The sequence below is a fragment of the Corvus brachyrhynchos genome, unplaced genomic scaffold, assembly GCF_000691975.1.
Source record: "Corvus brachyrhynchos isolate BGI_N302 unplaced genomic scaffold, ASM69197v1 scaffold80, whole genome shotgun sequence".
NCBI classification, from domain to species: Eukaryota; Metazoa; Chordata; class Aves; order Passeriformes; family Corvidae; genus Corvus; species Corvus brachyrhynchos.
This window is the reverse complement of record NW_008236769.1, coordinates 8,455,651-8,469,449: the sequence shown is the minus strand read 5'-3', so window position 1 is coordinate 8,469,449 and position 13,799 is coordinate 8,455,651. Positions and strand designations below refer to the sequence as shown.

The window sequence follows — 13,799 nt, the reverse complement described above, 5'->3', positions numbered from 1 at the left end:
CCTTGTGTAGTTTCATTTTCTTTACTTTCTGCTTTTTGTTCTAGCTGAATACCACAGACAGATTCTAGCTTAGATTTCTTTTTGAAAATCAAAGTGGGCATTTCTCCTAAACCTCTAGCTTGTTGCTGGCAGGTTTCTTCTGGCAGAAAATCTAGAATTTCTTCATCTACATAATTCGAAGACACTCTAGGAACTACATAATTAATATCTTCTGCATTAAATTGCGTGGATTCTTCATATGGAATATTTATAGTCTCATTGTCTGAACGTGTTTCTTCCGAGTGTGACCATGGACTACAGGTTCTTGTTGAAAGATTAGAACAGTGTTCATTTTCATCAAAGGCACTATTTTTGGTCCATATTAGCAATCTAGACTGTGTTTTCCCAAGAATATTAGCAGTGCTACTAGAATCTGCATTTTCATTTCCCAAGTTGAGTGTTTCAAAAGAAAATGGTAAAACAGAGTTACTGCATTGCACTTCAAACACTGAAAAACAAGAGTTTATACCAGACCCTTCATTAATATCTGAAAAGAGCTCTTGATTGCCAGCAAGCATGTGTGAATTAAGCATTGTGCTGTCTAGGATGGGGGAGAATCTAATCGGAGAATCTCCTCCAAAACTTTCCCCATCTGCATCACCAGAACTAGAAGATGAACAGCACTCCCAAAATTGAGCTAAATTACTAAGATCTTGCAAGAACCACCCTTCAGCACCAACAGAGCTGGTCGAATCAGTCCATATTGCACTTTCCCCTTGCAACTCCATTCCATCTAACACTATGCAACATTCTGCCTCAAAATCAGTTTTTTCTTTACTCTTCTGTCGAATCATATTTAAAATCCGACTCTCCCCTTGCATCGTATCTGAGGCACCAGGATCCAACATGGATTGATCAATATCCACTTCATAGAAGTGCGTTAGTTCGGAGAGATGAACATCATCTAAATATTTGTCGTCCTCTGGTTGAGAACATATTGAGGTCCCAGCGAGGTCAATATCCTCATTTAGAACTGCAGGCATTTCTACAAAGTGACCATCGATGAAAGTACCTGCTGCGAGGTATGTTTTATGAATATTATTGTTGCTAATACAAAGACCATGCACTGATTCAGACAACTCTTCTACAGCCTCTGATGTTACTCCACATATATCTTCTCTGTTGCGGTATGTAGTCTCCAGCTTGCTTTTTCTGCTAAGAGGAACAAAGTACTCCGTAATCGGCTCAGTGTACCACAAGGGCTCTTCTTTATATTCCTTTTCATTTCTACTGTCTAAATATAAATCTTTTCCATCACTACCGCCAGCTTCTTTTCTTCCAATTTCTTTTAATGGCCTTTTACCTCTTTTGCACAGTTGTTTGATGGACCCGCTGCTGCTGCTGCTGCTGCTTCCACTGTGGACTTTTCTATCAGCCTTTTCACTGGATTTCACTGACAGCCTGCTCTGCCCGTTACGCCCTTTTTTATTCCGAACCTCTCTTGTTTTGTGTCTTACTTTAATACATTTCATTGATGCCTTGTATTCACCTTGATTACCACTAGAACTTGAGCCAGCCTCACTGGATCCGGACGACCAGGAGCGGGGACGCATCTTTCCCTCAGACTTATGTCGGACTTGCTTTTTGTACAAAACAGGCTTCTCTTCAACAGTGTTGTTACTAAACTTGTTTTCTTTCTCGTTTTTACTCTTCTTCTGCTGGGTTCTTTCCTGTACAGTGGCAGATACTTTATTACTTCTGTCTTTAGTTACTTCACTTTCACTGTTGCAGTCCTTTGGAGAAGATGTATCCGTGCTAGTTGGTGGAACAGTGGATGAAGATGAGGAGCTAGAGTAAGAGCATACTTTGGATTTATTCCATACAGTCATAATTTCCTGCAGGCAAACTGGCTTTTCAGAAAGAGGAGGAAATGCTTCATAGTACCTGAAAGCAAAACAAAAGAGACATTTGGATCATAGAGCTTCAGATAAGCATTAAGAGTATTACTAAAGTATTACTAAAAACACAGCAAAGCACTACCTGTCTAATTGCTAAAAATCTAGTTTGCACTACATATGCACATGCCACTCATTGCTCTATTTGAATGCTATCAAAGGGAAAATGAAAATGAGTTTTGAAAGTGCTTATATTAATATATGTTTAGCAATATACTGCATACAAGTTAAACAATTCCCTTTTCAGAGACTGCTAAATATCACTGTAGAGAGAAATTGTGGATGCTTACAGCAGTGGTTCCAGGTTTATTAGATAATGTGGCAATTCACTACAGTCTTCTTAAGTGTTTGATTTAGATTATAAATGAGGAAGTCCTGAATTTCAGTTAGTTCAGTCCTGAATTTCAGTTTTTAAAATTCTTGTTTATGAAATGAGACACTATCTGTTAAATTCTGCAGTTTGATCGTCCAGTTATTAAGGAAAAGTTACTAAAAAAAGATTAGGTTTTGAGTAGTTTAAGGTGCTTAACAGCTTTATGCAAGAGGTACAAGATTAAAATATGGTTTTCTGCAACATTTAAAGTAGCATGTGTTCGGTGGTAGAGAGATTTATACTGAATCACATATATTTCAATGAAAACCTATTAAAAAAATTTGGACTCCATTAAGTTAAATGCACATAAGCCCAATTAGTTCCCTGAAGATGGATCATCCATTTAGTAACAATTCTACTAGGCTGTTGCTACTATTAAGAGACACAGAAGCAGCTGTATCTCCAAGAGAGGTCGATGATAAAACTCCTGGGTAGTTCAGTAACACTGGACTCAGGCACTTGGTAACTAGGAGATCACTTTGGTTATCAAGAGTTTAAAGGTTCTAAGAGATTTCTTTTGCCATTTATGCAATAGAAAGCAGTGAGTTCTGAATCCAGGAAACAGCTGATTCCCTCCCTGCAAATCTACATGTCAATTAATGCTGTCTTAAAGGTTTTTGTCTGGTTGACTTAGTCTTCAGGAAACTAAAATAAAGTACGGTTTGAGTTCTGTATATAGTCAAACGAAAGCAGTCAGGACTTCAACAGAAATTAAACTAGCCCATGGTACCAAGTGCTTATATTTAAATATACAAGATTAACAAAAGAAGATGGCAGGAAAATAAATGTATTTCTTAATTTCCACAAAACTCCAGATTCCCCACTAAGTTAACTTCACCATGTTAAAATATGGGAGCAAAAATAGAAAAGCGTCTCAGATAACAATAAGAAAAAAAATGCATACATTTCTACTTGATCCTTTGCTGTGGGAGATAAATCAGTCTCAGGAGTCAAAGAGCCTTCTAACTTTTTGTGAATCTTCTCCTCTGTTTTGGAAGAAAATTCCAAACGCTTAACAGAAAAATTCAAAAAAGCCAGTGTACTTTGTAACAGTATTTAACAAAAACCACCAGGATGTATAACTGTAATAGTAGTAAAATTTCCATAAAACACTATAAATAACAAAGAAATTACAAATTACCACCCAAGATTCAAGTTTTTCACAGTTGTCCAGTCCTGCAAATCTGACCAAACGTGACTGGCCAGCAGCTCCATGCAACCACATGGATAGCAATGCCCCACTAGATCCAAACCCTTATCTCATTCTTGCACTGCTACAGACACAAAAAATATTTCTTAAAAAAATCAACTATTTAACTGTTTTTATCATTGGCCACATCTAACTTCTCATGTGTTTCACTAAAAGGAAATACCCTTCCAGTAGTTGCTGAGCTTTGAGTGGATGTAAAGGCATATTTCCTGTGTGAGAGGTGACTCTGAAAATTTTCTAATTCTTTATATTAAAACCTTTAAAATATAAAAAAAGTGAGACATACTATTTTTTTAAATCTATTTTTTTCAAAATAAATGCTCAGCATCACCTTGGCTCAGGAAGAAGTTCACAGCATTATGAAATACTAAGAGCTGATTAATGATTACAGTTTAAAAACAAAAAAAAGGGAATGGAAACAGGTAAAATCATGCTTTAAGCAGGTAAATGTTTATCTCTTATTTACAGCTACTTATACTACTATAATAAGCATATTAATTTCACTTCAAGTGTCCAAGGCTGCTACTGTGTCCCTGAACAAACATTTATGTATGATGAACTTTCACTGGAGATAACACAAGTTTACATTATGCTCCCTCCCCTAAGCTTGATGTCATAAAGCGCCCATTATTATTCCCCTATAGCCCAGAAATTTTAAGTAGTGATGGCTGTTTTGGATGCTTTTCACAGGAATAGTTTCCACATAATTATTTTGAGGCATATCTACTCTTTGCAAGCATCAATACACAAAAGGAACAGAATCAAGTCTACTTTATTTTCATTACTTTTGGTAGGGAGGGGGATGCTGAATTTGGAATATTTACTAAAAAAGCAGGCATAGCTGGCTATGAACAGTTACAGCTTTTCATGAACAAAACTCCATTTGTAAGTGGCTATTTCTAAGGTAAACAAAGCATATCAGCACAAAATTGCTTAAATTGTTTGAATGAAATTATTCAAACATACTTTAAAATTGCATGGCCTGTACTAAAAGTTACTGAAATAACAGCCTACTCCCCCACACCCACCCCTGTCTCAGAATGTTGCACAGTTGATAAATACAATGCATGGCCTCGGAAGTTTTAACATTTTTTTCCTCACCTTGCTTACTCTGAAGGTCTTTCAGTTTGGAGCAAAGCTCCTCCACTAATGTTTCAATCCCAGAGCTCTGCACGACGACAAAACCACATGGGAAAAAAAAAGAAAAAAATAGAAAATATAACTTACTAAAAAGAATTCATAGAAATATATCAATACAGTACACGTATCTCAGCAGACATATTGTTCTTTTTGCACAGTAACTAGATATGAAAAATCAACAAAATTATTTATAGGTATAAATCCAATCCTATAAATATGTAATTAGAGGTCAAAATGATTCCATGAAACATGAAGATACATTCACAGAGAGGTTTCAAACTACAAGTCACATTGTTGCATTACAGGATATCCAAGGCTTTGCAAACACTGCATGTCACATTTACTGCATGGTATTGCTGCAGATTTAGCCAGGAGTCTCAGGATAGAAGTTCAATCACCCACTGAATACTAAGATGCATTTCAAAAAGTTAAGCCTGATCCTTTTGGCTGCACAGTTTATACCTGTGGGAAGGGACTGCTAAAATGATACAGAAAATCAGGCATGAAGGTGGAAAGGAGAACAGTAGGAAGGCGTACACACATATGTGGCAGAGAGGGAGAGGAAAACGCTTCCACAGTATCTATATGCAAAACCCAGCCCACAATCTTGCCAATTTACCATAACCAGGTAATTTTTTCTTTTTAAACAATGTGTTACTAGCTCAACAACACAGGAGAGCAGAGGAAAAAATAAACACCTACTTCATATTCCCTATAAGCCTCTATTTTCCTCCTTTATTCCTCTACATAAATACTGAAATACTGAAAATAAACATACACAAAAACCAGTCCAATATATTACCCATAGAGGAAAACCCCATGATATTCCAATGGAAAAAAGTTGAATTCCCATCAGCAAAATATTAAACACCAATCTACAGCCTGAAATGACCATTCCTGTTGGAAGGAAAACTAGGTGAGGTGGGTACTGTATGGGTACTTGTGTTCTTGTTAATTCGATGCTCAGGAATTGTACTTCACACTTTCCATAACAGCAAACAGAGCTAGAATCACAGCTAAACACAGCAATCTGGCACTCGTGGGGAGGATACAAGAAGTCCCCTGCACATCACCCTACAGCTGGGAGCGGTAATGAGGGAGGATCATGCAGCTTACTGTATCCTGTGCACAGTTTCCTCAATATCAACTCCACCATTGTTGGAAATCTAGTTCCAATTACACTTGGAGAAACTTACACAAACCCCCAAGAAAATGATCTCATCTTCTGAATTTAACATGATCTTATTTGTGCATATAGTTATGGGACATGTTTTCTCTCCGAAGGCAACGCCGATCAAATATCAAGTTACAGAAAAGCACAGAAAAGAGTTTGATTTGCTGTGTGACCATGGTGGTATAAAGATTCAATTTTTCCAAGATCTAAGAGTTTCTCATCTCTCCTGATTACTGTCCAGAAATTGCTGAGAAATGTGAATATATGTTGCTAAAGAACAAGAAAATATTATGAAAAAGAGAATACTAATTTATACAGTCAGACTAGCTTGTTTAATTCACTGTCACAAAAACACTCGAAAAATCATACACTGAAGCAATGATTTATATGCTAACTCTAAACTTTAATTATTTGCAGCCAAGTGAGAAAGAAAGCAATTTTCTATTCCTAACTGTATTGCTGCACTGAACTGCTAAATATAAACCTTTATGCCACATACTTAACTGAGGATGACTTAGCAATATCAAACTTCAGAAGGCATCTTCTGTATCAGTAAATTTACCAGCATAAATTAAATCATTTAGCAAGAACCAAGCAAGACAGTAATATGAATGAAGCTATGTAGTTGTAATAATTTGCCACATATATGCCACTTAATTTATCCATTAATATGCCACTCTTGACTCCCCCCCTCCTACCCCCAAAAGGTCAACAGAGGAGGAGCTGGCCTTGGTTTTCCTTAACTTCCAAAACTGTCTAATCAAACAGACACCTGTAGCAAACACTCCAAGGAATACAGATTCACTTCCTTAACTTAATTATAGCATCATGCTAAAAAAATGCCCCCAAACCAGCAACAATATGCTTACCATTGCACCGAAGAAGTGAAAACTTTTGGAATCAAACACTTCATTTCCTCCTGTACCATGAAACTAATACTTGAGTCAGCTGACGCGCTGCCCGCTGTCCTGCATGGCGCTGAAGGAGACAGCGCTCACTTTAAAACAAGGGGGGTGGGACCCACTGTGCAGAACACCAGGTCTCTGGAGATCCCCTGCTCAACTTCTTACTGCAGCACATGAAAACGTGCTGCAGACTTAATGTAACGAATGCCACGGCAGTTACTTCAAATATGACACTGGTGTTAGCGGAATATGAGATTCAGTTGCTTTTTTTATTGTTTACCTTAATGCCTTGTAGCTGTAACGACCCCATGGCCTGAAAATAACACGTTCCAGGCACTGGCTTGGTTCAATAGGACACAACTAGCTAACAAAACTAGGTGATCTGGTTGAAGCACTTTGCTTATGTTCAAATTTAAAGACAGACCCCATACAACACAAATACTGCAGCATCTTACAAACATTTTGAAATATGGAAGTTTTAGTGCCCAATTATGATTGCTTTTGTAATTCCATCATGAAAGGCTTAAAACTCAAAATTGTCTGTCCCAGATTTCTACTAACCTGTTTCTCTCACTCAAATTACAAAGGGCAGCACATAATTTTTTAATTAATACTTTTCATTTTGCATAACAATATTTCCTGCACACCAAGCACATTTTATTCTATTGTACTGTTTTTAACATTTTTCTCTTTCCTTCCCCTGCTTCAAAATACATCCAGTTTCACCAAAAGTTGTTCTTTTTGGCTTTTTATCAGCTGGCTACAGCAAGGGAAGGATTACATAAAGGATAGGTGTTATGTTACTGGCATAGGAGTGATGGTGCTAACAGATAAATTAAGCTTCTGAACTCACCCAGCATGAACATAACTGCTGGAGTTACAGGACTCCAATAGCCACTGTCTTCCTTAGTGACCACCATGACCCTATTCAGAGCCTAATTAATGCAGTTCTGCATAATGAAGAATGAGACCAAATTAATAAAAAAAAACAAAACAGCAAAGCTCACTCACATTTTTACACATATTTGTAAATATGTTTGTTAGTTTTGACTTTTTTTTTTGAGGTTGGATTTTTTTCTCCCTAAACACACAGGCTCACACATATATATAATATCAAATCTTAAATCAAAGACCTTTTGAACACATTCTGCTTTGGAAGCAGAGCAGCCAGAGATGACAAGTGGTAACTCATTAGCCTGAAGCAATCCAATTGCTTTCATATGTATATCCACACCTCTGTATAGCTACAGAAAGTGTTCCCAGAAGATATTAAAACAGTAGGTGTAGTTACTTCTGAAATGTTTTTATAAATTTAAAATATTCAGTTAAATTTATAAATGAACCATGGAAAAACCGAGTATTATGTGTACCAAACTGAAATTCACTAAAAACTGTTGCCTATGTTAACAGTGGGCACTGGCTTCTATGTTTTTACAGTTTTGAGTAAGAAATTGTGAAACATTAGCTCCTCTCATATTCTTGGCAAATCACCTGAATTCTTAAGTGATATTCATCTCTGCTAGCAGGCTACTTCTGAATGTTACAAACAAGCATAGCACAGTCACCATCCAGAAAATTTAAGAAGTTTTTCCTGAATTTCATCGCAAACAGCACCGTTATTATTTCACATAGTTATACTACAGAACTGAGAAGAGGACTGTTGAGTAAATTTTTCATTTTCACTGAGCTTTCACCTCTTCCCATCACCCAGTAATGATATCTGGTTATGGGTCTCATATTTCCGACAAAAAATGCCATGCAAACATATACTTTGTTCTGCAGATCTGTACATATGCAATAGCCAAGCCGTCTGGACAAAACAAAGGAAAATTAAATTCTGATAGCCAGTAGTTAGAATGAGATTTCCACATCCAACAGACCATGAATATATACACAGAAACTGAAAAATTCCATCAGACTGTACAACTCCAAGGGAAGTGTTGTTTTGGGGAGATGTTGTTTGGGCTTAGGTTTTTGGCAGGTTCAGGTTTTTCGCTCCTAGTCTAACATAAGTTAAAAGCTTCCTCCAGAAGCTTTGAACTGTGCAGTGTAAATATTTACTAAATATGGCTTGTTACTTCAGGCCTGTAAGGTATGGAGAAAGGTCCTTGCTCCTCTTCAATCTTTTTGAAAAGCAAAAGCATGACAATTCCTTTTACCTGAACAATTAAAATAATCACTCATTCGCTATTAGGGTTTTGAGAGCTTTCTATCTTTCACTTTCAAAACAAATCCTTTTCCCAAACATACACAACAGTTTAGGTTGGAAAGTACCTCTGGAGATCGTCTAGTCCAAACCCCTGCTGAAACAGGATAAACTAGAGAATATTGACAGAGTATTTCACAAAATACAAGTTCAAACAATCTAGAAATTAAAGTAAATCAATATATTCATAGTTTCAAATCATTGATTTTACAGGCCATCGGGCTCTCCAGAGAAGATGGTATTCTGACTGTACCAAGACTGTTTTGTTAGCATGTCTCTGGTCACCAAGTGCAGGATTAGATAGCTTTTCTATATGAATCAGCTGTTAAGCCACGTGAACTGAGTAAGGCACAAAATGTGATTCACCGCAACCACACATCTATTTCTGTATTTTGTAGGATGATGAGAGAAAGTTAAAAGTCTAGGTTTTCATTTTTTAACATTCTGACACAGTATAATTCATCTGATTACAAGTACTCTCACAAGAGGTGCTCAAGACAGACTAAAAAATAATCTTGGCCCAAGATCAGCACTATGTGAATATATGAATAAATAAATCTCAATCCATTAAAATAGCAGCTTCCCTGGGGTGTTCAATCCAGGTGAGTTCAAAGAATTAAAATAAGGTTCCACCTTGCATTATCATAGTAAGGTAGATGACACTAAGAAACACTTAAGAGTATGTACTTGTAAATGTTTTTGACCCTTTAGCAGCAAGAACACAAATCTTTATCTGTTTATTTGAATATGTAATGATTTATCACAAAGATACTGGACCAGTCAGAAAAACAAATTCTATTTATTAACTTCTCTTTTTGGGGCTCATGAATACTTGATCCAAAGTAATCTTCCATAAATGTGTGACCTCAGAATATTAATTTCCAAGCAAACTGCCTTAATATCACATAAATCCAAGCCATTTTAAGAAATATGAGAGCAATAGCTCTCCAACAAGGAAATAAAAATACTTCCTTGAAACTCTCTTAATCCTGTCTTTGGTATTAAAACAACATTAGGAAAGGTAAATTACGTATCTAGCAAATAGCTAGGATCAGGCTCAGACTTCAGAGCTGTAATTCACCACATCACACACCACCTTCTAAGAGAGAGAGAGATAATAAATAGCACGTGTTATTTACTAATTCTAGATAAAAGAGATCATCTGCCAGCTCAAATTAACTTCAAATAAACATGCTATCCCTAAATGTAGGTTATTAGAGCAGCTAATCTGACTTCTGTTATTTAAAACTTAATTCTTTTAGCTCCCTCCCATAGCAGGCTACACTGAAATAGATGTTATCCCCCCAAGAAAGGATAATTCCTCACTAGAAACTATTCTTCCTGATTATTATTCATCACTTATAAACAAACATGCTGACTTCAAAGCCACAACAGACTTGCTATCCATGTAAGCAGTGCTGCTGTGAGATTTCACTTAATCACAGTACTTCAGCTTGCCCATGCTAAAATGTTCTTATCTGTATTATCAATGAAATGGCAGAAACTTTTAAAGTGAGTTCCCACCAATTACGCAAAAGCTCTTTTCTGCACCAAGTGAAATGCAGAAAGGACACTTGAATTTTCCTCAGCAGGTGCTCTGCCAGGTTCATTCAAGTTTGCTTCTGTGTATGATAAGAATTCATAATGGACCCCCATCTCAAATTTTTTGTGAAAATTATTGCTCTACATTAAGGAAAATTATAATCTAATAACACTGCTCTGTGATGGAACACAAGGCATTATTCAGGAGAGCTCTGTAACCAGCTCCTCTGGCATTTTCCTGGCACACCTGTGTGCCTGAAAGTCTGTGCTGCTCCTCCCTCCAAGAAATGCATACACCAACTTCCCTTCTGTCCCAGGCTTATCAGAGAAGCTGCTGCGAGGACAGATCTGCCTTGCCCCAGTTTGCCCCCATTTTCATGGGAAGTACATACAAGGTGAAATAACTTTCAATCACACTGAACACCTACTTTCAGCCTCCAAGACAGTCATCTCTACTACGGGAAATATTTAATGTTATGAAGCAACTTTTGTGTAGACTAAGCTCCCACAAGGAATTTCTCCAGTTCAGTATGTACATTTTCTATATTGAGAAAACACATACAAAAATTGGAATAATTAAAACCTTTGTCAACTTCAATTAATGTTACTATTACAGACAGCAAAGTGGTTTCAGTAACATGACAAATCAGATATGTGGAACTATGAATATCTGTTTAATGCCAAAGTCATTAAGAAAAAGGAATTGATTTATTGTAATTAATTTATTCTGTGATGGCTACCTTGGCAAGACAAATGACTTTCATTTCCTATATGGTATCTGAAGTTATTTTTTAAATTCTCTCCTAAATAATGCTGCATGTTCTGGAAACAGCTAGTATATCCCTTTCCATAAGGACAACTGGACACAAACCAAAAGAAAGAGAACATTCATTTAATTTTTGAAGTGTTTTTGGCATCTTCTGGTAAAGGACTCTGAACAATCATCCTCAGACACATAGAAATGCTTACTACTAAGCTAGTCAGGATATATGCTTCAAGAACCATTAAGGCTATTTTGGAACCTTAACTTCAATTTTTTACTTTAATAAATTGAAACTTTTCAACATGCACTTCACCTTTCTATTTGTTAAGATGGCTTTTACACAACTTGATTCATTCTTCTGCTGTCCCGTATCTTTACATTAACACTCTTGTTCATGTCACTTCTAATTATACATAGATCTGTAATTTAAATCACTTACGAAACCGTCTAATGTTTACAACCTGATTCTCCGGTATCCCAGTGTAGTGGTCAGTGTGTATTACCTAATTAATATTAGGTTATGTTAGAGAAGCAGGGAACAGCAAAATCAGTGATTAAAATGAATTTTAAATCATCTAGTTAAGGTGCCATTCTGCTTAGAAAGAAAGACAGTTCTTGTATAAACTCCAGAAGTCCTTTTCCCTCAGTTCTTGCCTATCGCTATTGCAAAGTGCAAGGCAGATGATGTGACAGTGCCTTGGTCTAAACTGGCACACAGATACCATAATGTCTGGAGACAGCAATAGTTGGCCAGAGTAACCCTCAATAAAAACATGCTCAGATATGCAATCATAACCAATTGATTCATTTGGCCTGATCAGGAGATTATTTCTACAAATAAGGTTTATGTGCAGAACTGTAGTAACTGCATGGATGCCCCACGCCTACTAATGTTCAAGGCCAGGTTGGATGGGGCTGTGAGGAAACTGGTCTAGTGGGAGGTGTCCCTACCCATGGCAGGAGGTTGGAGCGAAATGATCTTTAAGGTTCCTTCCAACCCAAACCATTCTAGGATTCTATGATTCTATGAAAGTTTGACAGTTCTGCACTTCGAGTAAGAAAGATGACAAATGCTGAGAAAATGTCAACAAAATCTTATTTTAGACACATCTCAAGTCTGTGCTGAAAGCAAGGCACATTTGAGAATAAAATTACCATTAAAATTTTTAGGAAAAATTTTTCACTAGAGCCCCACTTGTTCCTCTATGTGCTCCTGCATGATAACACAAGTATCAGAAGAGTTCTATTCCCCCGTCGTAACTCAAAGTAAGCAAAGCCAGTGCTCTATGCTGTTAGCATGCCCACACCTGACTACATTTAAAAGAAATTACTGTTATGAAGTTTCACCAATTATGTTTCCATGTTACCCCCAAGCAGTAATTTCTTAGAACAGTGGGATGTGTGTTCTTGTCAAATACATTAGAGCAGTTCTGTTTCAAAATTCATCACGGAATCTATCAACCAAGACTAGCTCTTGCTTTAACATGTTGCACACGGTTTCATGTGGCAGTTAGAAGACTTTGAGAGCTCAGTTAGTTCAGAATGGACCACACTGCCTGAACCCCATTATGACAGGCCTTGGGAGATCAGCAGCATTAGACACTAGGAATGTCTCAGGATGTGCTGTGGAACAGCTTAGGCAAAGTGGACACCTACACTGGGAGAAGGAAAGAGTCTTGGAGCACTGGTTTCATCAGCGCTGAAAGTAAGATCCACAGGAAGCTGTCTCCTCATTCTTAAAAAGCCCTCACACATTTCATCAGAAGGACACAGACACTGCTTTAACTGAAATTCTGGCACCATCTTGGAGTGCAGCTTCACGTGTCACACTGCAAGTGTTCAGTGAATTAACTGCACTCCATAGCAACCGCAATAGCACAGCTGCAGACCTGCTCACTATTGAGCAATGCAAATTTTAGCAGAAAAGTCATCAGGTAAAAGCTAATTAAGCTTGGATTTAAGACCAATGGACAGGCACATAAGTAATTTCAATATTATTCCTGGGAAATACACCTATTCAAAAGTCTTACATGTATCAGTCTCCATAAGCAATTCCAACCTTGCTCACAGTATCCACCTTGTAAAAAGTAACACACATGAATTTCTAAACTCTTATTTAATAAATTTCTGAGTCTCAAATATACTGCTTTCTGTCTTTTTACTGACAGTAACAAGACAAGTAATGACAAGTTTCATTATTCAAATACAAAATAATTTAGACTGTCAGAATTAGGAGGTTTTAAAAAAAAAAAAAATCTCAAATTGCACATGAACAAACTGATCTGTGTTTCAGATAGGAATTACAAACAACAACAACAAAACTAAACATCAAGTTATTTAATTTTGACAGATCAGCTGTTTTTACTTAAAATTTGAGGCAGTAATTTAAGGATAAAATTTCTTATTTTCATCAGAGGACTTTTATATAAATATTCCCCAGTCCTAAACATTAGGTTTTTTTACTCAACATTTCATTAGAATGGATATCCCTACATGACCAGTTAACTGCAAACCAACATTTTAAAATTTCTTCCAGACTTCAGCAGGCTACA

The 13,799-nt window shown here is 36.8% G+C and overlaps 1 protein-coding gene across 1 annotated transcript in view; it reads right to left on the bottom strand.

The window, feature by feature from the left end:
- The window catches only part of KIAA0232 (KIAA0232 ortholog), a 46,704-nt gene that overhangs the window by 14,359 nt on the left and 18,546 nt on the right, over positions 1–13,799 (bottom strand). Inside the window, 3 exon segments of the mRNA XM_017727672.1 lie at positions 1–1,923; positions 3,212–3,293; positions 4,619–4,685. Of these exon segments, the coding sequence (XP_017583161.1) occupies positions 1–1,923; positions 3,212–3,293; positions 4,619–4,685 (2,072 nt within the window).